The 27,614-nt window shown below is 46.7% G+C and overlaps 3 protein-coding genes and 6 non-coding genes across 9 annotated transcripts; 4 read left to right on the forward strand and 5 right to left on the reverse strand.

Moving 5' to 3' along the window:
- The first annotated feature begins 46 nt into the window (after nt 1-46).
- Nucleotides 47-5,450, forward strand: LOC108099071 (prominin-like protein). The gene is made up of 8 exons (XM_017202355.2): nt 47-1,218; nt 1,274-1,381; nt 1,444-1,814; nt 1,871-1,998; nt 2,059-2,224; nt 2,277-2,622; nt 4,272-5,097; nt 5,190-5,450. Exons 1-8 carry the CDS (start codon nt 779-781, stop codon nt 5,442-5,444), a joined length of 2,640 nt encoding a protein of 879 aa, XP_017057844.1. The 5' UTR covers nt 47-778; the 3' UTR covers nt 5,445-5,450.
- A 68-nt stretch (nt 5,451-5,518) lies between these two features.
- Nucleotides 5,519-6,583, forward strand: LOC108099073. Its single transcript, XM_017202362.2, has 2 exons — nt 5,519-5,835; nt 5,891-6,583. Exons 1-2 carry the CDS (start codon nt 5,582-5,584, stop codon nt 6,444-6,446), a joined length of 810 nt encoding a protein of 269 aa, XP_017057851.1. The 5' UTR covers nt 5,519-5,581; the 3' UTR covers nt 6,447-6,583.
- Nucleotides 6,584-10,079: 3,496 nt separating this feature from the next.
- LOC108099081 (probable chitinase 10) lies at nt 10,080-27,381 on the forward strand. Its single transcript, XM_017202380.2, has 8 exons — nt 10,080-10,366; nt 19,604-19,685; nt 23,603-24,108; nt 24,170-25,126; nt 25,316-25,427; nt 25,487-26,457; nt 26,526-26,727; nt 26,783-27,381. Exons 1-8 carry the CDS (start codon nt 10,364-10,366, stop codon nt 26,986-26,988), a joined length of 3,039 nt encoding a protein of 1,012 aa, XP_017057869.1. The 5' UTR covers nt 10,080-10,363; the 3' UTR covers nt 26,989-27,381.
- Nucleotides 19,764-19,835, reverse strand: Trnac-gca. The gene has a single exon. It is a non-coding gene; the product is annotated as a tRNA-Cys (tRNA).
- Trnak-cuu lies at nt 20,552-20,624 on the forward strand. Its single transcript has one exon. It is a non-coding gene; the product is annotated as a tRNA-Lys (tRNA).
- Nucleotides 20,802-20,874, reverse strand: Trnak-cuu. The gene has a single exon. It is a non-coding gene; the product is annotated as a tRNA-Lys (tRNA).
- Trnac-gca lies at nt 21,812-21,883 on the reverse strand. The gene has a single exon. It is a non-coding gene; the product is annotated as a tRNA-Cys (tRNA).
- On the reverse strand, nt 22,386-22,457 carry Trnac-gca. The gene has a single exon. It is a non-coding gene; the product is annotated as a tRNA-Cys (tRNA).
- Nucleotides 22,631-22,702, reverse strand: Trnac-gca. The gene has a single exon. It is a non-coding gene; the product is annotated as a tRNA-Cys (tRNA).
- Nucleotides 27,382-27,614: the final 233 nt, after the last annotated feature.

Consider the following 27,614-nt stretch of genomic DNA (forward strand, 5'->3'; position numbering starts at 1 on the left):
AACTACATAAATAATAACCGATCGAACACTTTATGGAATCTGTAAACTTCCACGAAATCAAAATCGCGAAAACAAATATGATCAATACCAAAACTGCCATTTTAATTTAGAAAAGAGCAGGAAGAGAGTTGGGAGTTATTCAATGCATTTAATGTATTTATTTAGAAACAGTACGAACCCCACACACTTCCTTAAGACCGACAAGCCCTGCACTCGGACACTGAGATACCAATCCAATAGAGTCCCCCAATAGAAGTTCGAGATGCATTCGAGTGCAGTCGTACGAACACGTTGTCATAGTTTAGTAAGTTAAAACCAAACGCAAGAGCAACCCCTAAGCATTTAAACGTCTCCAATTGTATTGACTAGGACCTCTAAGCTGTAAGTCTCCGAAATACCCATTACTCCACACACCACACGAGAATATTGTACGGACTACACAATTACATAATTTTAGTATTATTATACGAGTAAGGATGTATGTTGTATTTACATTTGACGTACATTGAATGATTTCCGCTTAAGTCAAGTAACCATGTATCAATATTGCCGCGCGCAAGTAAAGATTATCGACTAAGACCCGGAAAACGCAAAAACCCAGTTGCCAGTCAATCATCGAGCTCCGTTGATGGTTGTCTCCGTCGTTTGCAAAATTTTGTCAATAAACTTCAAGTGGTTTTATGTACGAACGAGCGAGTCTTGATTAATGTTTGCGATCTAGCAATCCAGACTTTCTGGATCATGAAAATTAGCTATATGATATTCGTAAGTAGTAAAAATGAAAGCGTGCTTGTCGGGTGATTTTCTCAATTTCCTTCTTTGGGTTGGAGTTCTTTTGTTCCGACTGGTGTTAGTTGATTGCCAGTCGCACCACTTTCTGCGTCCCTATAACATACTGATCGAGCGGGACTCTTTGGCCAAGTTCCGTGAGTTGAAGCCACAAAACAGGGAACTGCAATCGGAAACCAGGACTGAAGGCAACGACACCTTCGGAAAAGAGATATCCTTGGGCCCAATAACCTGTTATCCCCACGCATTCACCAGAGTCTTGGTTAACGGCTCCAAGAATGTGCCTGAGGAATATATGTCCAACGATGGGAACGACATTGGACCCAAGGTGAAGAAGGATGAATGGGCGGCGTACCTGAGGAGCCAACCTGGTCTCAAGATATTCGTATTTCTATTGATCCTTCTGCTCCTGTTGGTACCGATCATTGGGTGAGGAATCTCAGATAGTTCGGGTATTGTTATTAAGAGACTCGATTCCCAACAGGCTAATCTACGCCTGCTACTGTGCGCGCTGCAAGAAGGTTCACAAGTCGAGCAAAGGTTGTCGCTACTGCTGTGGCATTCTTTTGGCCCTCTTGGCTTTTTTAATGCTGTAAGTGCGTGGAGTGATTCTTAACCCAAAGGCGTTTCGGATTAACTCCCATCTACACTTAGATTATTTCTCATTTTTGCCCTATTGGCAACCATCCGGCTGAATAAAGGTTTGACAGGGGCTAAAAGCAAGACCTGCTTGAGAGAACACTCAAACCACAGCCAAACAAATGAGGATGCAATCCGAACGGCCTCCAAACGCATGAACCATTCGTACATTTTCAACTACAATCAGTTGCGGAAGAGGATCAATGGAGACCTAAGACTTGAGCCCAATGTCTCACAGGCGCATAGTGAATACGAGAAGCGTGCTAGGGAACTCGGGAAGCTGGTCACGGTGCTCCGCAATATGCCAAAGATCAAGCCATTAATGAAGGAGAGGTTCAAAAACGAGTTGGCGAAAGCTCGACCTTTAGCCACTCAGTTTCGGGACGGTAAGGATTGATCTTTTCCCCACATGGTTGATAACTCCACAACCTGCCCTCGACAGCGTTGCGTGGAGTCAAAAGGGATCTCATGGTGATTCTCATCGCGGAGTGTAAAGAAAAGGAATGCCAGGATTTCTACAAAAATAATGATATCGGGATGCTTGACATGGGATGTTTGCATTACGATAGTGTAAGTGTGCTTGAAATGAGAACTTTTGCAATCAGTTGTTAACTTTTATTTACCTGCAAGGTACCTGAACCGGATGGCCTTATCAAAGCCGTTCAGGAAGTCATTGACAGCGGGTTTATAAACATTCCGCGCAAGGCTGTTCATCAATTGGAACAGATTTCGAAAGCGATCAAGGATAACGTGAATAAAATATTAGACAAAATTAGGAAGGCTCTTGATGAGGCCGGTGAGCTGTGGGATTTTAGGAATTTAACAAGACAACCCAATCCTCTCCTTAGGAAAGAAGCTGCAGAAGAGGCACGAGGCATCCTTGATGGGGTTGCGGCGGGTCGTCGAGGAGATGAAGAAGGATAAACCATTGGCTAGATCTCAACCAGCCGCTGCGCTGGGCAGGAAGCTAGGCTCCGGCTGGTACGGAATCACCATCGGCTTGCTTGTTTTGCTGATGTTCGTGATCCTTCTGCTGCTCATTGCTCTCCTGGTGGCTCTGTCCAGTCCGAAAATTGCCAGCTGGCTGCTGTGCGCCTTCTTGGTAGCCGTATTTCTTCTTTTCGCGCTCAGCATTATCCTGGTGCTATTCTATCTGGTCCACGGAGCTCTACTCTATCAGGCCTTTTGCCTCAGGTAAGCTTTGCTTCCGATTTATTTTGAGACGGAAAGTCAGCCTTTTAGCTGCAACACTCCTATCAACAGTCAAAATATGAAATGTTATACCTTGTTGAGCTCGAAATGATATTTAAGTTCGATTGGAACATAATTCTGAACCTTTTCTTACCAAAATATTAACAAAAAATGCGCAAATTGGAATAAATATCGCTTATTTCGTATTTCTGCCAAATGTTCAAATGTATTTTAATAGCGTCAGGGCCAGGGGCGGACGCAGAAAAAAATTTTGGGGGGTCCGGTCGAAAAATTTTTTCGTTGGGGGGGGTCCGGTCAAAAAAATTTTTAGTTTATATGGTTGAAAGGCCGTGTGCTGTAAGGGAATTTGAAAAAGTCTGCGATTTTGGGGGGTGTCCGGACCCCCCAAACACCCCCCCTGCGTCCGCCCCTGGTCAGGGCTCTTATTTTCAAACAACAAAACCCTTCAGACACTTTAAAAATAGTTTCACAAGAAATCATAATACACCTTTATAAATTTGTAGTTAAAACAAACCTAATATTTAAGTATTTTAATTAATCGATTAACCCGGAGTCGTAGGCCCTAGCAGCTAGTACTCTTTAGAAATACATTAGATTAAGTATTGTATACTAGATTTAATTTTGTTAAATAAATAAAATAAATAACGAACATTTTTTAATTTGTTGGTTTTATAGTTTGTAAGCAACTTTTAGGGTTTTTAATAAATGCTTATCAATAATAGTTGTAGCACTGTTTTGGTTTCTGATTTCTAATACTAATTGAAAATGCTAGCAGACTTCTGGGATAACCTTCTTCTAAATTCTTTTCGCCAGAAACTTTAATTCAGGAAATTAAAATTTGTGGTCTAATCCGGCCACGCAAAACCAAAAATTTTCAGGTAAACCCACTTTTAGGTACCAGGCGAACAGAATCCATTAGTAGGTGGAAATGGACAAAATTTTTGGAAAAGTTGCTCACTGACAGAAGCTCTATGCTACTAATTGCTTACTGACAGAAGATTTCTGCTACTGATTGCTTACTGATGGAAGATCGCTGTTATAGAACTGCTGATTGCTTACTGACAGAAGTTCGCTGCTATACAATTCAGACTCAAAATTCGTGTTTGCATTAACCTACTGCTGCGTTCTGTTCGCCTGGTAATTTAATTCAGAAAATCCTAGTTTCTTGTGAAATTCGGCCATTCAAGACCAAAAATTTTAAGATCAACCCGCTTTTAAATAACAAGCGAACAGAATCCATTAGAAAGTGGAAACTTTTCGACATTTTTTCAGGAGTTGACAGAAACCCTCGGCTATATAGTTCGAACTGAAAAGTATTGCTTACTTCTAAGAGTAAATAAGGTGGCTAACAGTAACCTACTGCTGCATTCCGTTCGCCTGGTGTTTTATTTCAGGAAATCCCCATTTTTTGCCAAATCCGTCTGATTGTCAAAAAAAAATCAATTTTCCAGATTTAAAGTCAGTTTATTAATATTTATTGTTATTACTATTATTATTACTATTATTAATATTATTTTTTATTATTATTATTATATTATATATATTATATTATATTATATTATATCCATCAAGGCATAACATTCCATATTTTTTTTCTGCGTCGTCGTCCTACAGTTTGTTGATTTTTACAGGAATCTCTCACAATCGGTGGGGAACAAATCCATTGATCCGAACGAGATTCTCTCTAAGAACATAACTCTTCCCCGTCCGCTGCCCACGTTGAGGGCCTCGGACATTCTGGAGAGCTGCGTTCGCAACGAAAGTTTGTACAAGGCGATGGGTCTGGAGGAGATCTATGACGTGGATGGCCTGCGCTGGGGTGTGCTGAGGGATGTCCGCAATTCCCTGGAGGAAGTGAAGAACGCTTCGCAGCCCGGGAAGCTTGTCAAATATTACCCAGAGGCAGAGAGAGCGGCCCAGAAGTTGCTGAGGGGCAAGATCAACAGTTACAGCAGTAAAAACTACACGAAGCACGTGTGTCGGGAACTGGTGCCGAAACCCAGGCCGGGACCTCTGCCTGCGTTGGCCAGGAAACTGGACAACCTGGCCGAGAAGGTGGATTCCGGAGTCGCGCTGAAAAATCAGGCAACTCACCTGCGCGCCTATCAGTCAAACCTCGGCGATCCCTTGGCTGCGATTGTGGAGAAACTGATGAATATGCTGAAGCTATTGGATCTCCTTCTAATGGGTGAATACCGCAGCTTTGCCGATTACATAAAACACTTGCTGGCCAAGATCAAGGAGGGCGACGAACTCATCCGACGCGATGTAAGAAATGTGACCGCTGAGGTGGCCGACAACGTCGGCAATATTGTGGAGTCCGCCCTGGATGAGTTCGTCGTCACGGTGACGGAGGCCACCGAGGGCGATATGGGGAGCTGCGGGCCCCTCATCCGGGACGAGGTTCGGGACATGAAGGAGTACTCCGAGCTCTGCAACCGCATTGCCAAGCCAATGGTAGGTTGGGGGTCCGGCAGTCTTTTGTTTGTTCACCATCTCATCATCATGCAAGGGCTTAACAATTCACATGATAATCATCCAATGTATAGAATGCCATCTGGTTCTGGCTGCTGCTGTTCTCCCTGCTCCTTCTGCCCGCCCTTTGCTGCACGCACTTTCTGAGGTGCCGACTGGCATCCCTGGGGAGCACGGCGGAGGAGAACTTCGTGACGCCTGTAATGCTGCCGATGAACTTGCCCCCCTGCTACTGTAAGTACGTTCCCGTTGCGGCGGAGACGAATGTGGATCACCTGGAGGGCAGGGACGACTTCTACGTGGATCAATTCAAGCGCAAGCGGGAGTAAATCCTTTTCCAGTTCTCCCAACTACAAGTCACCATCAAGATTAAACCCAATTCCTAGCTTCATAAGTCATTATTTTTGTAGCTTTTGTACACACACAATAAATGTAACCGAATGAAGTAAAGGTAGTCAAATAAACAATGAAGTTGCTGTGCTGGGAGTTGTTTGGCTGCTCCGAGGCCGATGTCCTGGGAAATTCGGTAACGCTGACTGAGGACTCCACAACCCTGAGCATGGTGAACCACAGCCAGGATCAGGCGATGCAGGGCTCCCTTGGCTGCTGCTCCCTCGACTGGCTGAAGCAGCTCCAGCAATCCTCGTGCCCTCTGGTGAGGCTCTTGATACTCGGATTGCTGGTGCTGCCCCTTTACAATGCGCTTTTGATCGTGGTGGGGTGAGCTGCTCACTTTGTAACTCATTGGTTTGCTTGTTAAGCGGATCCCCTTCAGGTGGCGCCTCAACTGCAGTGCCTCGAGCAGTGCGGAGCGCTTGGTGCTGGACATCCGGGTGGCCAAAGCAGTGAAGCGGCGGGCTCCATCGCCACCCTCGGCTCCCAAGCCCCCGCCTCGGATTCGCAGACGTAGGCCTCCCACGATCCCAGCTCCATCCAGAAAGCTGCGCTCTCCAGAACTGCTCTCCAGCAGAGGGAATCCCTTCGAGCTTTCGGAGGACCAGGCGGATCAGTACAGGAACCTGAGGAACAACCTCCAACTTGTGCTGGAGGGCTTGCAGAAGCCTCAGCCTCCAGCGAAACCCCTCACTCCACCGGAACCTATATTTGTTCCCCCTGCGGAAGAAGAACCCCTCTCCGTGCCGGAACTGCTGACTCCGCCGGAATCCCCCAGAATGGAACCCCAGAAGCCACGCTCCAAGTTCCACGTCTTCAAGCGCCTCTGGCTGAGGTGGCGATCCCGGCGCAGTCGCAAGAAACCCACCACTCCGGAGGCCAGCACCACCTCGTCCAACTGCTCGAGCACGGGATCCAGCTGCTTCTACGTCTACTAAACCGAATTCCAGACCGGAGATCGGAGGTCATCGCAGCTTTGCATTCGTGTGAATCCGAGCGATAATATGCTATATTTTGTTACGATTAAATGCGTGCTGAGGTCAGCCTTGTTGGCCCGGCCCATTGGGACCTTGAATGCGCGATCGCTTGGCTTTATTAGAACACATCCGGCAGTGGAACTAAGAGCGGCCGCCGACAAAAGACCTAAGCGACAAACCTTGTTCTCGCATCAATCTTGCGGAGGCAAATGAAAAGACCCAAAACATAAACAGCGAAACAAAACTGACACAAACAAAGGCAAAAGACTAAGCCCAAACACCAGAAGGTATCGCTGGCTACATCAACTACCGGGTGAGCTGGTGAGCTTGTGAGCTTGTGAGCTCGTTCGGCGATGACTGGCTGATTAAGGGGCAGCGAAAGCAGATCTTTATCGCCGCTCCGCCCCACAGCAGCCACTCCAGTTGCAGCTCCTCCTCCTCCTCCGTCGGGTAGCAAGTAGTGGAGCAGCCAAGTGCAGCTCCATCATTGTCTGCTCCACAATGGCAGGAAGGAAAAGCCAAAGAGCACGGGAAAAGCGAGCTGCTATTTGGAGCACTGAACACCCGATGCTCTGCCGATTAAAGATGACAGCTTTACTGCTGGGTTGGGCTCGCCATTTGAGTGAACCGAAACCCCAAATGGATTAGGCTTAGATATTCCGGGAACAACTATTTCGAACAGCATTGAAGGGGAGTTCGCTAGAAGCTTAAATCTTGATCAAGGTGTAGCAGAAACTGCAAAGCTTGTTTCATTTCACACTAAACAGCAGATAATTGCCATGGAGCACCTATCATTCTCTGTGACAATCCTTGATTGTTTATTTATAGAGGTAATCCATCAAGAGATTATGATTATAAATAGCCAAAACTTTTATCACCTTGAATGCCAAGAAATTCCTTTTTAGGTATGGGAGGAAATTAATATTGCTTTTCCTTTAAAGTTCATAAAACTTCCTACGACTTGCTGAGGTGTGTAAGTTAGCATACTTCTTTTTCCACCTGTGTTTTGTTAATATTTGTTTACATAACCCAAATATTTACCATAGCCAGCTTGCAGAAGGGCAGTAAACAGTAAACAGTCGAAAATTACAGCGCAAAACGAGCGGGCGAACAGTCGACTCCCAGACGAGTTTTTGTTCTTCCGCTGTCGAATGAGATGACCAGGGCGCCGATGGTCCGATTCCAGTGAGGCAGAGGTAGAGTGTGGGTAAAAAGTCGAGACAAGGCCCCCCAGGCAAGGCCATTGAAAAGTGAAAAGCCGCTCGAGCACTACGTACGTATGCTTCTCATAATTCGTAGCTAAAAATTAAATCACGTTTCTTATCAGCGATGCGATGCGATTGTGATTGTGATTGTAATTGCGATGGTGAGTGCCTTTCTTTTTCAACAATTACCAAAATCATAAAGGCAGCCAACGAAATTACCTACAACGAAATTTCACTTTCAGTTCGTACGCCTGTGTGTGTGCGAGTGTGTGTGTATGAAAACAAAAGACTTAAGGCACGAACTTGCCGCAGTGAAGGTTAAGTCGTTCGATTTGATATTCAATCGGTACGCCGATTTCGAAAGCCCAAAAGCCAATGCACCCATGGATGAGGATGAGGTCCCACCTGAACGGCATAGCCAAAATAGTATGGCGATCGCCCGATCACCCGGATAGATCACTTCTTCCTGACTTTTTCACCATTCAGCACTCAACATTCAACATTCAGCTTTCGGTTTTTACTTTTTGGTTATGGGCTTAAGCTCTCGATTTTCGGTTGGTTTGTGCATCCGACGAGAAACTCGGCCAGCTTGCGAAACAGAGCATCGCATGGAGGAGTTTTCTCGGGGAAAACTGGCACACAGAATTGCAAAGAGCTGCCAAGAGCCGCAAAGAGGCAGCGCTGCAGCCACCGTCAAATGGCAGAAGGCACGCAACGGAGTGGGCATTAAAATGCACGCAATTAGGTTGGCCAAATGATTTACAGTGAAAGGCGGTGAAATTTACGGCATGCACAGCGTGAGAAGGCTCTCTGGTTGTTCGAGTGGCTTCAGATCCCAGGAACTGCCAGCCCAGAACTTCGGATAGAGCCACTCCCATCTGGACTTTCGGTTTCATTCAAGCGCGATTTGTCGACGTTTGCTGGATGGCTAGATTGCTTGATCGAAGGGGGCGTGACTGGGGCAGGGATTGGATCGGATTGGAAACGCTTATGAAACCCCTTCACAGAAACCCATATGCTAATTAGCTCCGCCGCCTCCTGCTTTCTATCGTGTGAAACGTCAGCCGCGTGTTATGCGCCGCGTATTTTGTAAATCATATTTCGAATTTGCATTTAACGCAGTGCGGATGGGAATCGAAATGGGTATAAAGATGGAGATGGAGATGCGGGTCAGGTTGGAGACAACCAGTGAGCTGACGGGTCTTGGCCGTTTGTCTCTATGCTAATCAAACATGTTTGTTTACCAACTCGCAGTCCGATTGCAAGTGGGGCGCCCAGTGGGTGGGTGGGGGAGTCGCCCGGTTTCACCCGGCTTATTATCGAACCGAAGTGGTCAACCCATTGTCACTGTCAAAGATTTACCAAGCAAATCCAGTTTCCGAATGGGGTTAATTCTGCATTTAACGGTGTAACCTGCGAGTGATAAATATTATACGCAGCTATTGATAATTCACTTTTATACTGGGTGAAAACAAAAGTAACCTTACAGTCTATATTTTAGATGAACAAAGCACCAGTCAAGTTTTTATAATACGTAATTAAACGGTGTTTTCTGTATTAAAAGACGATAACAAATGTGTCTGCCATAAAATAAATTAGTATCCAAGCCGAAGTCGCCTCAATCTGTTATTGATTCGGGGACGTTTGGCGGCCCCAAGAGAAACCGGTTGAAAGGCGCTCGGTTGAACGGCGATTGAATGGCAATTGACGGCTGCTAACATCTTGTCTAGTCCGCCGACCAACTGTTAACCCTCTGTTAGCCATTAACAGTGGCTCACGAATCAGAGAAGCAAAGGCAACGCGGCGATTTCATTTCCCATGCAGCTCACAGCGCGCGCTGCAAACCGAAAACTGTTTTTATGCTGCTCTTGCTGCCTTCGTTGTTGTTTATGTTGTTGTTGTTCTTATTGTTGTTGGATCGTATAAGGCGCTCGTACGTGGCGGACCTCAAAGCTGAAGCTCAGCCGTTGTCAAACAGCAACAAACAGCAAACAGCAAAGCCAAAACCAAAACCAAAACCCTGCTCAATCCGGGGGCCAAACTAAGCTCAGCTCTACTCACTCTCCGCCGCTCCACTCGATGCACAGGGGGAAATATATATCATATATCCCAACAACATAATGATTTATAAGCAGAATATATGATTTTGTCATCTGGGATAAGAAAAGGTTTTTGCAAATAAAAGGTTAATTGAAAATACACCGAAACTTCTCACGCAGAAACTCCCATAGAGTAGATCACCAAGCGAACTTTGAACATTTTATTTTAACTTCTGCACACGCTAGTATTTTCTGGCAGTGTCGACGTCGGCGGCGCTGCCGTGGCCGTTATTGTCGTCGCCTTGTCTTCGCAGCTGGCGGAGGCAGCGCTCAAGTCAGTTTCAGTTTTTCAGTCCAACGTGCGAGTTCGAAGCGACAAGCGGTCCACTTCGCCTTCTCAGGGGGCCAGGATTTTTGAAAGTGACTAGTGACTAGTGGCAAAATATGTGCGGTTAGCCACGACAACTGGCAGTGTCTCGAGTAGCAATCCAATCCAATCAAATCGAATCCAATCGAATCCAATCGAATCGAATCGAATCCAGATCAATCCAATCTAATTCCCGCTGCCAGCGCAACTCAAGGAGAATCGATTTTGTAGCTTGTGGATACGCGGCGCAGAGTCGAGTCGCTGAAAATGGTGAGTGCAAATGTGTGTCAGACGGCTGGAGCTGGAGCCGTGGAAATTATCATAGCCACAGCAGAACAAAAAGCACGCCAAAGCAGCCAAAGAATATTGAAAGTCCGTTGACGCAGCGGAAAAGCGAATGCCAAGCAGCGGCAACTCCGCGCCAGTTGGAGAACGTGAACGTAGACCAAGACTGCACAGGGAAAAAAATTACTTAAGACTAGAAAACCTTAATGAAATTGCTATTGGGTAAAGCTGGTTAAATATTAAGGAGATTTTAATAACAAGAATTGTAGTACAGAATGTCAAACAGAATAAATAGCTTAGGCAAATGTACTCTATATTATTTTCATATATCTTTGTACTGTCACTGATTCATTGAGCTCCTTCGTTATTTTCGGTGCTAGAATAGGTGCTGAAAAATCTTTTGCCGTGTAGGGCTTAGTCGCAAAACGGGCGAGTGTGAGAAAAAGCAACAACAGCAACAACAACGGGTTCTGTACCGCTACTGACCGACCGAAGTTGAAGGCGAACTTGTCAAAGACAATGAACAAATGAGCGACTAGAGGGGGAGTTCGCTGGAGTTGGAGTTGCGGGGGAAAGAAGTTGCTGGGGGTTTTGGTTTCGGTTTCGGTTTCGCTTTCAAAGCAGAAAGCCCGGCTGAAGGGGAAAACGCCCGCAGGCTTCGATTGGCCAATTGGCAGCGGCTTTTACTTCCTCGGCGAAAAGCGAGAAACGAAAAGCTAGCCGAAAGATTTCCATTATGGCCGCAGCAGGCGGCACGCCTCAATTTGGCAGCGAACTCAGCAGCAGCAGCAGCAGCAAGTAAAAGTTGCAGGCGCACAACAATAGCAATAACAATAACTAGTTTTGTTTTACAACAATTAATATTTGCAAAGGAAAACAACAGCAGGCGAACAACAAACAACAAATAACGAAGAAAAAAGGAAAAGAAGAAATACCTATGGTATTGGTAGAGCTCGCCGCCATCGATTGGCAAACACTCGCACATAGTTGGCCTGGCAAAAACTGGTCTCGAAATGAAAAACCCGCAAAATTAGGTTCGAGCCGGAGTCCGACTCGCAGCGGAGTCTCGAAAACAGTGGAAAAGCAAGGCGATCGGAGAGTCCGAGTCCGAATCAAATGCGAACTCTGCCTGCTTTATAAATTAAACATTTATTTTACGGTCTTTCGCTGGCCAAAAGGCACAATGCAACCGATCGGCCAACTTACTCCACTCCACTCGACTATTTTTTGAGTATTTCTGTGAACGAGCGTATAATGTGTATAATGTGGAGCAGGTCGAAGCCCAGGCGTTTCGAAAATGAAATCTAAAAACAATAAGAAATGTTAATTACCCAGGTTTCCATTGTCTCAGCGATAGCTTTGCATTGGTTAATAGCTTTTTTGACGCATTTTTGAGTGCTAATTAACGTTTCCCAATGAAAAGCGATAACCTGATCTGCCGAAAATAAGTTACTCAAAGAGTAGCAGCTCTTAGGAATAAGAGAAATATAGTTTTTTGAATAATTAATAATGGTAAATAATTAACAACCATAATGACAAGTAATAATGTTTAAGCAACTTCATTTCTTCGTAATTTCAGCTTGCTTTCTGTCTTATTTCATTGTGTTTTTCAAACACTATTAGCTTTTATTTATTATCCCACTAATAAAAAATTTGTATCTTATGTGGATCAGGTAAAAATGTAATCATTTTGAAAAAGAAATGGGAAAAATGTTAATTGCCGGACGGCGCAGAGTTTTCATTGCCTCCGCGCACTTTCGCGGCGTTTCGGCCTTAGTTAATAGCTCTTTTTACCGCCGCCCCTGGGCCATGGGCCACGCCCACCGACGTGACACGCGCTATTGACAGCCGTGACTGACATGAGCAGTTGGCGCAGTCCGTTGGAAAAGTATCTGGCGACTGACAAGCGATGTATCTGCGCTGCGAGCGCGTGTATATGAAACTCTCACTTTCGTTCGAAGCGACTCTGCCGCGGCAGCAATTGAATGGAAACACTTGCAGAGAATTTGTTTGCAAAACAAACCATTGAAATGGCGAGCCGTCGGGTTGGCCGTGTTTACATTCGAAAAACCCCAAAGAAAATAAAATGACAACGAGAAATGTCAGTGGAGAGGGGGAGAGAAGGGGGAGGAAAAGGGGGAGGGAGGGGCAGACAATATAATTGCAGAGCAGCAGACTTTCTCCCTTACAGAAAACAAGCAACGCACTTTTCTCCACGCTCTGGCCGTATTATTTTTTATATTGTGACGGAAGTTGCTAATGCGGTTCGACTGGGCGTATACGTAATGCGAATGTCAGCCGGCGATTACGAGGGTCCTCGCAAGCCTCGCCAGCTTTTGTAACCGATCGCGCAATTAGCGTGTACAAATAGAAGAAGATGTAAGCGGCCAATTGGGTAACCAAACGTACATCTTCCTGGAAATATTTAAAGCGGAGGGGAAAACATAAGTACGTTAATTAGCAGAAGCTTATGATTTTATTAATCACTATTAATAATAAATTGAAATAAACACTATATAGTTCTGACATTTTATACTCGTCCCTGAAGCTGTGACTTTTGAAGCGATCACATCGTTTATACAGCACTTTAAGCGAGACTTTACATAATTTAGAGACATTCAAATGTTGTTCAATTGTTGTGCTGACTACAATGCAGCTGAAGTTTCTTCGAAGCAATCTGTGATATTTCTATGAAATGTGGCTAAAGTGCCACGAAATGCCAGGCACTCACAACTGAGCCACGAGTCACGGCTCAAACGGCGTCAAGTAGCTGGTTCATAATTGCAGGCCAGGCACTTTTGCTTTGGCCAATAACCATTTGGCTCTAACTTTGGCCAGAAGCGCCTGGCAACACAGCGTTCTCGATTCTCCATTCTCGATTCTCGGCTGTCGGCTTCTCGGCAATCACTTTTTGCCTTGCCCTGTCAGCCAGCTGCAACTGGGTTTGGGTTTGAGCTTCAGTTCGTATTTGGATTTGGATTGGGGGAGTGTGGGCTGCTGGAAAACACTGTACACTTTATGTAGAGAAAATCAGCTTGCGAGAGGCAAATCAAGTTTGCAGCCTCGCTCACTTTTATGCTGATTTGTGTGCACAGTTCGCTTGAAATCGAAACGCATCAAATGGTTATTGAACCCTCGTTGAGGCGACAGTCAGTCAGATAGAGAAACAAACAGACAGACGGACAGACAAACAGCTGATGGCGATGGAAGTGAGAGTAATTCAACAAGTCATTGCACAGAAAGAAACTAACTCGTAGCTTAAACTATGTGTTAAGAGTGCTTGAACCACTGCGAATTAAGTTTGGCTATTGAGGTGCGGAATTTGTTTATCATACAATAGGAAAACATGTTTTTCATACAGCAGTTAAGCCAATTTAATTTCAATGTATTCATGAGTTATCGCACTGGTAAATCAAAAGACTGCGGCAACGAACTTGAGACCCAAAGCTAGTTTTATTCTCGTGGTCTGGCGAAGTGATGAATACAAGCGATACACAATTATGGACTATTTATAACAAGTCGAAATCGGTTTCCTTTTCATCTGCCCGCGCACTGGCAATCAAACCGAATAAAAAGACTGAGGCAACGAACTTGGCGCTCGGTGCAAGTTTCAGTTTCTCAGCACTTCAGCTTTTCTGCTTTTCAGCTTTGAGTTTTAGGGTCTAGCAGGAAGTGCGACAAAAGCCACCTCGCTTTGTTTGCCCAACCACCGTCTTAATTACCCCGCAGCCAATGCCAAGAGCCATGCCAACACAAACAGATGCTAATTATGCCTGGGCCAAATCCACATCCACATCCACATCCACATCCATATGCTCAGGGATCGGATCTGCGGAGTGCTGTTTGCCGCTTGCGAGTGTATCAATCACTTGTCAGGCGGCGAGGTGACAAACCGAATCCACAGCAAACTGGTTCGCCACTGGCGTTATGTTATATAAAGGCGGAGTATCGGAGTATCGGAGTTTATCGGCCGTATATCCACGGCGAAATCGGACGGCGACATAATCGAAATGTCAAATCACCTCGGTGGCCACGGCTGATCGCGACTGGTTGCACAACTGGCTCTCATAATTGAAACTAATTAGGCGAAATTGCAGTTTGGGGCCCTTCCGCTGGCCAGCGGCCACCTCGATTGCCACTTGGCCATAAATTCGTCCGGCCAGACCGGGCCATAAAGCGGCTGGCCAAACCGTTTTGTGGTCTAGGCCATAAACATTGATCGGGCCATCAAACTGGCCCACCCTCGAGGCAATCGCGCATCTAACGTCTCTTAATTTGAATAGCTGCTTAACACTCGATCCGCCAAACGGGTTGTCAGTCGCATCTCCGCTTGGCCAAAAGGTTAGAGTTGAGCACAATGCCACCTGCTTTCGGCCAAGCGGAGATGCAGACTCCGCATTAGCCTGCTAATAATAGCAATATGAATTTCTCCGCTGCTCGCTTCCCTATTTTCGAGGCGCTTTGTTTATTAATAAAAGCGCAGCGCATATGGCACACCAGCTTACGTAAGGAGGCTGCTTGTATTTGGCTGGCGCTTCTCCTCGAGTTGCACTTGCTGGTGTCTCGAGTCCGATGCCTTGCCTCTGATGGCGATGACATAATGTCCGCACCGCCAGTTCCTTATTGCCGCTGGGCTGGCGGAGCTGACAAGGCTGGGCCACTGAAAAGCACTCCCCCAGAAAGCGCAAGTGAAAATATGATTTAGCCGCCGTTCGAGAGACACAGTCGGGCCGTCGAGCGTTTTCCAGGCCGTTAGCCGCCGTCTCGCCAGAGTAAACAGTGGAGAAGCCAGTGGAAAGGCGGCTACAAGGCCCAAAGAAGCGGGCTCCACTGCTCCAATGCTCCAATGCGACACTGACAAATGGCGAATTCTTTACGAGGCCAGCCGAAAAGCAAGACAAACACAACACAACACAGAACACAACGCACAACAAACGGACATAAATTTTATTGACATTATGAACAAGACTGCGGCGTGTAGGAAATGCTCGATCTGGCGGCTCTGGAACGGAAGTGGTGCGCACTCGACTGTTGAAATCTGGCACTGCAGCGCAGAATAATGGATACCCCACTCGATGGCGAGTGACTCAGCAGCAGTGGCAACAGCTGGCTGGCATTTCATGGGCCCCACGTTCGGGACATTAAAGCGCCAGGCCAAAAGGCAGTTCCATAACTCAGTGGGTGCGTCGAAAAAGCCGCGCTGTTGCTCAATCCATCAAGAGATGAAGAGGTTTAAGGACCGTAAAGGTCTAGTGGGGGATAATAATTGGGTAGAACAGATTGCCTTTGGTTTTATGCGAGTGCGAGTATAGGAGTGCCAAGGAGAGACTTTTCTAGATACTTCTGGAGCTCACACTTGAAAGCTATGCAATCCTGACTCAAAAACAGGTATTACCTCACACGTATGAACTCTTACTTTTAAACAGTACAAAGGGGGTTCTGTTTTTCAGTGTAAGAAGCCCTAAAACAGGCTCGGGGTGTTGGTAAACATAAAGACGCTGCTGGAGGCTGCTGCTCCAACCCGTTTTGCCGGGGCGTCAACGGCCTGCTCAGGGTTATGCTGCAGCAGGAAGTAATTGCCGCAAAAGGAGAACCGAGGGATCAGGAGATTGGCGCGGAGATCGGCGAGGAGCCGCACCCAGAAGCAATTGGCAATTGGCCATTGGAGTCGCTCATTCTGGGCCCAACTAATTGCCGGAGTTCGGACGCTGTTCTAATCGATCCGTGAACCAGTTTCGCTTGGGCTTAAGTACCGCTGACTCAGACGCCTTAATCGCCAGTCTCCGCGGCGATTTGCTCTCTGCTGTACCCGTTTGCCCAGCTTTTGGCCAGATTGCGCAAGGTCGTCTGGTCAGGACAGGTGCTCACCAGCTCACGAGCTCACGAGCTGGCTTAATTGTGACGTATGCAACTGGTCCGAGACCGGGCGAAAACAAAGTAGCAAAATGGTTAGCCGCCAAATCAAAGCCAAAATATTGCCCAAACAGTTATGACTTGCGGCTCCAAAGCCCCAATTTATAGATATAGTATATAGTATAAACCCACACATCCAAGTGACGCGTGTCGCAGGTTTTCTTCGGTTTTCTCTGTACTTTTATTATTTTTTCCTTTTCCTTCGCATTTCGATGCTGTTTTCGCTGCTTTTGCTTTTGCTTTTGCTGCGCTGCGTTGCGCCTCACCTTGAGCTTAATTTCGGTCAAGCAAAAAGGCGTTCAACATTTAATTAAATATAGCAGGCGCGACAGAGCCGCAAACAAACGGCCAGACAACATCGACTCGACAGCCGCCAAAGTGGTAAATGGTAAATGGTCGAAAGCCGAGAGCGCATTTAAATAAATCGCACTTCAAACGAGCGCCAACTGCATTGCCATTTCCATTTCCATTTCGATTTCGATTCCCATGGGCAATCCACTTCCATTTCCATTTCCATGGATGCAAACGAAAGACTCAGGCGACGAACGCGCCGCGAACGGCAGATGTTGCAGCCTCCGTGGCGCATGATTAATGCAGCATTTGCGCAATTTGTCTCGCCCGTTGAAGTTATTGAGCGGACACGAACATTCGGCATTCGCCATTCGCCATTCGGCACTTGGCATTCAGCATTCAGCATTCGGCAAACGGCCACAAAAGCCACAAAATTTACGCAAATGAATTGCGATTTGTGCGCTTTCTTGCTTTCGTGCAAGTGAAATCCACGATTCCGAAACGGATCATATTTTCAGCTACCCTGGAAGTAAATGCAAAGTGGGGAGGATAGTTTAATTCGATATTCAAGTGGCAATAGGGGTGCCAATTAATTGGGATGCATGGTTGAACATTTAAGCTAAAAACTTTTGAAGCGAGTTGAGATCATTAAAAAGATTTATCGACTGTTTTTATTAGTGGAAAGGAAATAATTGAATTGCAGAACACATTTGGGTATTTGAAGGCTCGCATGCAAAGCCAAAGGCTTAGTGCAATTTTCTCCGATTTTCCAATTCGAGTTGTACGAGTAGTTTCTTTTTTGCGCAAGACAATTGAACAAATCCAATCATGCTGGTGGAATGCAGTTGGCTTGTCTCTACCTGCGGCCACCCCCTCGTCCACCGGTCCACCCCTCTCTCTTTCTATTATTTATTGACTTTTATTTGGTGTTGTCGTAACCGCAGACTTGGCGCGGCTTTCAGGCTTTCAGAAAACAAAACGCACACGAGGGGCCAAGCTGAAACCGAAGACTGGCGGCTCTTTAAAGCCGAGAAAGAAAAGCAAGTCCGAGTTACACAGAAAAGTGGTAGTCGTATTATCTTTTTGTAGCTCGTTTGTTACGAAAATTAATAGGATTTATGGAAACATGATTCTGTCTTCAAAGATAAGTTGCACTTAAAGCTAGAAAACTCTAGAGGAGCCTTGACTTTTTTAGGCAGCTTTTAAACGGATTGACCAGTCAGCCTCTAGAAGTGGCTGGGTATTCAAATCAAATTTGATTTGTAAATAAGTGTGCTTGTTATGCCGCTAACAACACTCGGTTTCGACCAGTGTTGGGCTGCAGCGAGCTGGCTCTGCTCCAGCGAGCCGTTAGTCAACATGGACACCAGCTAATGATACCGCCACACAGCCAGACGAGCACAATGGACATTTGTACTATAGGAGACTTTGCAATGCGACTTGGACAATCGCCCGAAATGGACGTGCCAGCCAAACACCCAACACTCGACTGCCGCACAGAAACACACTTTACGCAAGAATGCAATTGAAAGATGATTTACCAAATTCGAACCCACCAAGTTGGGAGTGGGATTCGGGAAGGAAGGGGGTTTCAGTTCACTTCGCTTGTGTTCGGTGTGGTTCTGGCGATTTTCGCTTTCGCACAAGGAAAATGAAAGGCATTTGAGAGGCCCGGTTTCTCTTTACGGTCACTCCGTTTGTTTCCGCGCCCAGTTTCAGAGCCAAAGATGCCGAGCTGCCGAGCTGCCAAGATCCAAAGCGAGGGCAAACCAGTTGGTTGGGTTGAGACCAGTTCCTCCGACTAACTGGCTAACTGGCTAACTGACTAACTGGCTTACTGGCTAACTGGCTAACTGGCCACACGCGATAAGGAACCTTTTGCGTGCTGCTTTAAGACCCAATAATTTATGCGTCGTTTGCGGACTGCTAAAACATTTAAATAAATAGCCGAAATAAGCCCAAACCAGTTTCACTTTTTTGGATCGGCCGTGTCGCATCTCGATCGCCCGATCTAAGGAGATTAATGCCGGACTAATGGCGGGGGATGTTGCGGGCATTCCGGCCTTTTTGGCCAGTTAGTGACTCGACCTTGAGCACTCCATGCGAGAATGGCTATGACTACAGCTTTCTAACTGTAAGCCAGAGCCGTTGGCAATCGACTCACGATCGTGCCAATTCTGGCCATTTCACCATTTCTCCACCACCATTTCTCCGCCGCCATTAAGGCTAACTGTTCGTGGCCCTCGGGCGATTTGCATAACCCGGCGTTGTGTAAGGTGTTCTTAATGGCGATGCCCCCTGAATGCCTAATCAGGCGGTGGGTAATGGCCCAGAGAACCCGCTAAATCTGAAAGGCATCGGTAATCTGCAGTCCACTGCCAAAAATAAACGTAGGCAAGGTGAGAGGCGCCCAGCTGTAACCTCTGTAATTATTTCAACTCGCTTCCAATAAACAATAACTTCTGGTGCCCCAGAAAATGAAGTGCCTCGTCTTCCCATCACTTCAGCGAACCCTTGTGAATGGGAATGGCGTCGGCTGGAGGTCGGACTTGCTTTCAAAGTCAAGAGAGACTCTTCAAGACGGCTAATAAGTCGCCGGAGTGCAGCCGAAGATGTCAGACAAGTTTTAACAGTTTTATGAGACAAACTGTCTCATCCGAACAATGAATGGGCCGCATAAATTGTGACAGCCGTTGTGAATAATTATGAGCAGCGGGTTAATTGTTAATTAGTTGGCCGGGCAATCGAGTCGAGACTTCGGGCGCATTGTTTGTGTTTCGGACCAGGTCGACTGCCAAAAAGTGGGTCAATGTCAAGACGTGTTTGTGGGCGCCAAAGGGCCATCCGACGACCTCTGTCCGTCGCCCGGCGACCTTCTCTGCGGCCCAATTGGGGAGGCAACAAGTGCCACGTAATGTGTCGAAAGTCGACGTGCCCCCACATAAACCTCAGATTATTAATCGTACATCAAAGCCTGAGCCGTGATTAATTGCCCCTTGTTTCTCTTCTCGTTTGCAGTTTCCACCGCGGTTGCTGCGAATCGCATTTGTGATATGCCTGCTGATCGTCTTGATCTCGCCCTCCGCAGACAGTGCACAGAGTAAGTAAAAAACGTAAAACAAAAAAAAAGGGGAAGGGAAAGGTAATTGGCTAATTGAGTAAAAGGTGGCAAAAAACAAGGGGACACCCGGGTTTGAACCGGGGACCTCTCGATCTGCAGTCGAATGCTCTACCACTGAGCTATATCCCCACTTATATAAAGAGCGAAAATAAACCCAAGAAATCAAAACATCAGCCCCACGATTTTTTCGCGTGGGCGTCTATCTCGTCTATGACTATATTTGGTTCCCCTTTCTTGACGGAAATTGATAAACAACACTGTTTCCTTTACTTTTGTTGTTACTTCTTTGCTGTGATTGCCTTTATCTGCATCACTGTCACACAATTGACTGTTGCTTAACCCCAAAATGTAATTAGTGAAAGTCAGAAGGGCGTGGCAGACAAGCCCATGAAGACAGCATTAAAACTTAATTAAGAGAGATAATTAAAAACGTATTATTCAAAGAAAACAAATGGTTTTGACAAAACAGTGGCCAATATCGTGCAATTAGCAATCTATCTCTACATCAATGATGTGGTGCAGACGAGATGTTAAAATCATTTACATATATCATACACGCATAAGCAACACATACATATACCTTAATTTAGTCACAACGTTTAAAGAAACTAATATCGCACAAAAAACAAAATAAAATCTGTTAAATCACTTGTAGGAAATAATAATAGTTCACTTAGAAACCAAATTGAAGCAATCACATTACCTAATTAAACTCACATGGACTGGGATTCAGTTTCCGTAAAGTTATGTTCTGAATTCTTTTTACGTTGAAACACTTTTTTCCAGTTATTTTTTTGATCGCGATCCTATTCGAAGATTTTTAGTTTGACTCTGCGCGTCATATAGCCCGGCTAGCTCAGTCGGTAGAGCATGAGACTCTTAATCTCAGGGTCGTGGGTTCGAGCCCCACGTTGGGCGAAATGCTTCTTTTTCCATTACGTGTTGTGTTTTTTATATTAAAGACAAAAAGCTGTTTTTATTTAAAAAAAAAAAATGTATTTCGAACAAAAATATTAAAGAAAAATTTCGTATTATTTTAATAAAACTCACCAAAAAGTTTTTTAGAAATTGAAAAATCGCGAATAAAAAAAGTTTCGCCCAACGTGGGGCTCGAACCCACGACCCTGAGATTAAGAGTCTCATGCTCTACCGACTGAGCTAGCCGGGCTATGTGGCGCGACAAGTCAAAATAAAAACACGACATGACGTTCTAATCTTAAGAAGACCAATGTAAAAGTCTCTGGCATTAAGGGGGGAAATACAATTAGAAATTTTTTTTTTCGAAAAAATTTTTTTTGGCTCAATGTACTCTAAATATGTCTGGGAATAAGCCTTTAAAAGCATAAAGCCGTCCGGTACTTATTTTCAAAGTTATAAGCAATTTAGTGAGGGTGTGTCATATGGCGGACATGCACAAAAGTAAACTTTAAACGCTTCTCCTGAAAAGTCGTGTTTTCAAAGTCGCCGTGCAATGTACAGGTCAGAGATTTTATTTTAATCGAATGCGGTTTTTTGCATTATGTTTGAAATTAAATTCTCCACACCATGAATATAGCGGTTTTTCATATTTGTTTGTTATAACATGTTTTTTTTACAATCAAAGTCAAAAAAAATCGTTAGTTGTGAAATTTTTTTTTAACCTAAAATTTTTTAATGGAAAAATAATTTTTTTTAAATATGGTTTAATTCATGGTGTGCGCTGTACCTTTAAGTTTAAAGCCCAGTTGCTTTTTTTTGTTTAAGTCGTGATCCTGGACCTGGAGACTGCACGGCGCAAAGTCCTTCCCTAAAAACACGACTCCACATTATTGATCATAAATGGGCTTAATTACAATATTTTTCAAAAAACTTGACTGATTTTTATTGCTCAATAATTACCCAATAACATGCAAAAAGAATCACTAAGATTCATTTAATACTCTACTTGCAATCCACTCCCAAAGATAGCCCTCATTTCAGGCCTTCTAATTGTATTTCCCCCCTTAACATGTTTGACGATATATGTATATTTGCAAACATTCCCAGATCCTAAAAAAAAAACAAACAATATTAAAAATGGGATCCTAGATAAAAAAAAAAACCTGTGTTCAAAACACAAAAAAACAAGGGGACACCCGGGTTTGAACCGGGGACCTCTCGATCTGCAGTCGAATGCTCTACCACTGAGCTATATCCCCACATTTGGACCACACGGCTAAAGTTCTACTTGAGCACCAAGCTCACAGTTGCGTCTCCAATCAAACATGTTCGCGAGCAACATTTAAGAATTTAACCCACGGCTGGGCACACGATTTTAACAGCGCAGATATTAATAAAACTGCCTTCAATTATACAACGCTTATGCTTGAAGTTAAAAAGTAATTATTTATTGCTCTTGTGCAAACATAAAAATGGTTATTAACACAATCTTAAGCTATCCACAAATTGCATGACAATTTCGTTTAAATTTTCATTAGATCTTAGATGAAGTCAAGGAAAACTGGTTTGTAGCAAGACATAATGCCATAACAGTATTCAGTTTATACAAGGAAATTAAAGTAATTAGGAATAAAAGTTCAAGGCGGAAACTGCAAAAGCAGCAGTCATATTAATTTTGGGCAATCAGTTCTAATTATAACTCACACAGGAAATTCGTAATGGAACAAGTAACCTTTTGAAATTAGGCAAAAAAGTTTACCTAGGGGACACCCGGGTTTGAACCGGGGACCTCTCGATCTGCAGTCGAATGCTCTACCACTGAGCTATATCCCCAAGTGTGACTGCGGGCTCCAACGGAGCGCCCACGTGATAGCTAAACCGTATTTACTACCTAAAATTACAACTTAAGGCGTCTGATAATTAAAAAGACCGTCTCCTTGCCAAACAGAAGATAAGGACTGATCAGAAAAAATATTGCGAGCATAGCGGAGCAAAAAGGTTTACCAAGGGGACACCCGGGTTTGAACCGGGGACCTCTCGATCTGCAGTCGAATGCTCTACCACTGAGCTATATCCCCCAGTTGGAGTTCGACCGCTCAACCGACAACTAGAGGCTCGCCAGCTAATAATAATAGCGTGCGAGGGCGGTCCCGCCCCCTTTGCAACCATATTCAGAATTGAATGGTGTGTGTGGGCTTGCGCAGTGGAAAAATGCAAAAGATACGGCCATTAAATGAAATATTTAAACAGGTTTAGCAATAATTTCGCTTTGTTATTTCTGCAGCAGCAATTCCACTTCATTTAGCGAAATTAAGCAGCGAAATACGACAGAAACCAGTGTGTGACAGCGACTCAATTTAGTCGCTCCATTGACAATTATAAATGTATGTTTATTTGCACAGACTCGAGAGTTATCTACCAGAGATATCATAATTATTAAGACAAAATTAAGTAAATCCCAACGTCACGACTGTCGATGGATTCGAGCTGAAGATACATTAATTTGAAATTATCAACACTCGACGATCGCAAGTGGTTGACAATCCATCGCAATTGCCATTACGATCGCGATTGAGATCGAGATTGCGGCAAACCGTCATTACCATTGCCCCATTGACAACTGATGGGGAGTTCAGTCGGATGACAGGTGCCAGCTACCGTGCCTGTACAGTGAAGCTCTCATTGCTGGGGATTGTGCAATCTGGGCAAGGTCAAGTTGGTCGCTTTGTGGGTCAAATGTGGGCGAACCCATCAAGTCACAGCTTTAGCTTGTAGTGAAATCAACAAATTACTTTCAACTGAAATAGGTTTTGTTTCAAGCAGATGATTTTTCTTAGTCTCTCTTATTACTCTTCTAAAAGTTAGCAACAGAGACTGTGCAAAAATAAAAAAAAATTATGAATTTTTTGCTCACATAATTAAGTTTGCAATGCGGTTTCATTTAACTATTATACTCACATGAACCATAAAAATTGCAGCCAAGACACGGCGACGCCTGCGACGTCCCACCTCGTCGGTCAGCTCCTCGCGGAGCAACCTCATCGATGCCAAGAAGTCCACTGAGGCTCCGGAGGCGGAGAAGCGCGTGGACCAGATCACCTCGGCCACCACCACCAGTGTGCGGCGCACTCGTCTCCGCTCCAAGGCGAAACTGGGAGCAGCCGCCGGAGGAGCAGCGGCAGCCGCCGCAGGAACGGCCTTGGTGGCCAGCGGGTCCTCGCTGAAGGGCAAGAAGACCAAGGTGGACGATGGCTCGCCCAAGATCGTGTGCTACTACACCAACTGGTCGCAGTACCGCGTCAAGATCGGCAAGTTCGTGCCCGAGGACATTCCGGCCGACCTCTGCACCCACATCATCTTCGCCTTCGGCTGGCTGAAAAAGAACAAGCTGAGTTCCTACGAGTCCAACGACGAGACCAAGGACAACGTGCCCGGCCTGTACGAGCGCATGATGAACCTGCGCAAGGCCAACCCCAAGCTAAAGGTGGTTTATTAATCGGAATTCAAACAAAACAGTATGTTAACTGATATACTTGCACTTTCAGATACTTCTTGCTCTGGGAGGCTGGTCCTTCGGCACCCAGAAGTTCAAGGACATGTCCGCCACCCGCTACACCCGCCAGACCTTCGTCTACTCCGCCATTCCCTTCCTGCGCAAGCGCGGCTTCGACGGCCTGGACATGGACTGGGAGTACCCGAAGGGCTCCGACGACAAGAAGAACTTCGTCCTTCTGCTGAAGGAGCTGCGCGAGGCCTTTGAGGCGGAGGCCCAGGAGCTGAAGAAACCCCGCCTGCTGCTCTCCGCCGCCGTGCCCGTGGGCCCCGACAACATCCGCGGGGGCTACGACGTGCCCGCCATCGCCAGCTACCTGGACTTCATCAACCTGATGGCCTACGACTTCCACGGCAAGTGGGAGCGGGAGACGGGCCACAACGCCCCGCTGTACGCCCCTTCCACGGACTCCGAGTGGCGCAAGCAGCTGTCCGTGGACAACGCGGCCAGTCTGTGGGTCAAGATGGGGGCTCCCAAGGAGAAGCTGGTCATCGGCATGCCCACCTACGGCCGCTCTTTCACCCTGGCCAACCCGGACAAGCACGGCCCCAACGCGCCCGCTTCGGGCGGAGGACGCGAGGGAGTCTACACCAAGGAGAGCGGTTTCCTGGCCTACTACGAGATCTGCGAGATGCTGCTCAACGGCGCCGTCTATGTCTGGGACGACGAGATGAAGGTGCCCTACCTGGTGGACGGGGACCAGTGGGTGGGCTTCGACGACGAGCGCGCCATCCGCAACAAGATGCACTGGATCAAGTCGAACGGGTTCGGAGGCGCCATGGTCTGGACCATCGACATGGACGACTTCAAGGGCGAGGTCTGCGGCGGAAACGTCAAGTATCCGTTGATCGGAGCCATGCGGGAGGAGCTCCTGGGCATCTCGCGCGGAAAGGAGGCTAAGGATGTCAACTGGACGGCGGTTGCTGCCACATTCGAGGATATTGAGGAGGTTGGTTTAACAGCACACATCAATATCTTCACAGTTAATCACATCTTCGACGATTTTATGACACCGGTTAATCCACTTTATTTGTCATCCACATCTTAAATACATTTTTAATGGTTTCCAAGTAAACCAAGTGTATTTATAATTTCTTTAAGTAAACTTTTCTAACAAATGAAATCACTTTCGCTCCAGAAACCCGAACCCATCAAGATTTCTGTGGATGAGATCCTGAACAAGGTGCGCAAGCCGCAGGTCCTGAAGAAGCAGCGCATCAAGGGAGGATCAGTAGCTGTCGACACCAACAGTAAGTAGTTGGATAACAGCATAACACAATCAGAAGCTAATACCTCTGGATTCCCGCAGCTCGTCCCGCCCAGGTGTTCTGCTACCTGACCAGCTGGTCGGCCAAGCGGCCGGGAGCCGGAAAGTTCCAGCCGGAGAACATCGACCCCAAGCTGTGCACCCACATCGTGTACGCGTTCGCCACCCTGCAGGAGTACAAGCTCACCGAGGCCACCGACGACGACCCGGAGAACTACGAGAGCGTGATCGCCCTGCGCGACGCCAATCCCGACCTGCAGATCCTGCTGGCCATCGGGGGCTGGGCCTTCGGCTCGACGCCCTTCAAGGAGCTCACCTCGAACGTCTTCCGGATGAACCAGTTCGTCTACGAGGCCATCGACTTCCTGCGCGACTACAAGTTCAACGGCCTGGACGTCGACTGGGAGTATCCGCGTGGCGCCGAGGACCGGGTGGCCTACGTCAGCCTGCTGAAGGAGCTGCGCGTGGCCTTCGAGGGCGAGGCGAAGTCGTCGGGTCTGCCGCGCCTCCTGCTCACCGCCGCCGTGCCCGCCTCCTTCGAGGCCATCGCCGCCGGCTACGACGTGCCGGAGATCTCCAAGTACCTGGACTTCATCAACGTGATGACCTACGACTTCCACGGCCAGTGGGAGCGCACGGTGGGCCACAACTCGCCGCTGTTCGCGCTGGAGTCGGCCACCGGCTACCAGAAGAAGCTCACCGTCGACTACAGCGCCCGCGAGTGGGTGAAGCAGGGCGCGCCCAAGGAGAAGCTGCTCATCGGCATGCCCACCTACGGACGCAGCTTCGAGCTGGTCAACGACACCCAGTTCGACATCGGGTCGCCTTCCTCCGGCGGCGGCAAGGCCGGCAAGTTCACCAACGAGGCCGGCTTCCTCAGCTACTACGAGGTGTGCTCCTTCCTGGCGGCCGACAACACCACGCTCGTCTGGGACTCGGAGCAGCAGGTGCCCTTCGCCTACCGCGGCAACCAGTGGGTGGGCTTCGACGACGAGCGTTCCCTCAAGACGAAGGTGAATTACTTAACTTAAATCACCTCAACCAAATCATTGTGGTAACTTTTACTATGTATTATTCACAGACCGAGTGGCTGAAGGAGCAGGGCTTCGGAGGCATCATGGTGTGGTCGATCGACATGGACGACTTCTCCGGCCGCTGCGGCAGTGGCAAGTACCCGCTGCTGACCGCCCTCAACGACGAGCTGAAGGACTACAAGGTGGAGCTGGAGTACGATGGACCCTATGAGTCCCACGGCCCACGAGGAGCCTACACCACCAAAGATCGTAAGTGTGCCACACAAATTGAACTTGGAACAGTTAACATAACCACTTTCGCCAGCTCACGATGTCACCTGCGCGGAGGAGGACGGACACATCAGCTACCACAAGGACTGGGCCGACTGCACCCACTACTACATGTGCGAGGGCGAGCGGAAGCACCACATGCCCTGTCCCGCCAACCTGGTCTTCAATCCCCAGGAGAACGTCTGCGATTGGCCCGAGAACGTCGAGGGCTGCCACGCCCCCACGGAGGCGCCCGCCTAGGAGCTCCGTCTGCAGATGTTGTGCAGAATTGTTAATATTATGAAATCGATGCCCTAGATTTAGTCGTAATGCGAAACTGCCACGAAACTCTTTTGCTGCCGCCGCCCCTTTTCCCCACTAACTGCGAAAATACTCGAAGTCTTGCTAAATTTCGGCTGAATTTTTTTACACTAAACATAGGTCTAGCTAGTACTGTAAGTAGTTTTTATGTCTTAGTTACCAATTCGCACCCACAACCAACCAGGATGAATGAGCAACCCGAAACCCCAGGACTACTTTCTGCCAGGCCCGAGCAACCAAGCCACCAACTAACTTTCGCATTTCCGAATGACTCGTAACAAAATGGTTTATACGGAGGGAGCCCGAAACCTCCGTATAGCAAACTGTGATAATCATAAGAGAGCAACCAACCAGAAATCGGCCCAGAAGTCACTATCGAAATTTTGTCCAAAAACAGTTTCCTCTACAACACAGAGTTCCCTGCCGCTTTGCCCCGCCCCAGGCCTCCATCTCATTCACAATCTGAATAATACAAACTGGCACAGAGAAAATTGTACATTTTCAAGTTTTAACAATAAATTTGTATTATAGAGTTGTAATTACGTAGTTAAAATAAAAAACAAAAA

This window comes from Drosophila ficusphila, unplaced genomic scaffold (assembly GCF_018152265.1).
Source record: "Drosophila ficusphila isolate 14025-0441.05 unplaced genomic scaffold, ASM1815226v1 contig_286, whole genome shotgun sequence".
Classification (NCBI taxonomy): domain Eukaryota; kingdom Metazoa; phylum Arthropoda; class Insecta; order Diptera; family Drosophilidae; genus Drosophila; species Drosophila ficusphila.

What these genes read in the sequence shown, in the direction of transcription:
- LOC108099071 (XM_017202355.2), top strand. Translation starts at nt 779, where the DNA reads ATGAAAGCGTGCTTGTCGGGTGATTTTCTCAATTTCCTTCTTTGGGTT. An exon ending in AGCCACTCAGTTTCGGGACG is followed by an intron (nt 1,815 to 1,870) that starts GTAAGGATTGAT and finishes TGCCCTCGACAG; the next exon opens with CGTTGCGTGGAGTCAAAAGG. An exon ending in TATCAGGCCTTTTGCCTCAG is followed by an intron (nt 2,623 to 4,271) that starts GTAAGCTTTGCT and finishes TGATTTTTACAG; the next exon opens with GAATCTCTCACAATCGGTGG.
- LOC108099073 (XM_017202362.2), top strand. Translation starts at nt 5,582, where the DNA reads ATGAAGTTGCTGTGCTGGGAGTTGTTTGGCTGCTCCGAGGCCGATGTC. An exon ending in GCGCTTTTGATCGTGGTGGG is followed by an intron (nt 5,836 to 5,890) that starts GTGAGCTGCTCA and finishes GATCCCCTTCAG; the next exon opens with GTGGCGCCTCAACTGCAGTG.
- LOC108099081 (XM_017202380.2), top strand. An exon ending in CTCCGCAGACAGTGCACAGA is followed by an intron (nt 19,686 to 23,602) that starts GTAAGTAAAAAA and finishes TAAAAATTGCAG; the next exon opens with CCAAGACACGGCGACGCCTG. An exon ending in AGCCTACACCACCAAAGATC is followed by an intron (nt 26,728 to 26,782) that starts GTAAGTGTGCCA and finishes CACTTTCGCCAG; the next exon opens with CTCACGATGTCACCTGCGCG.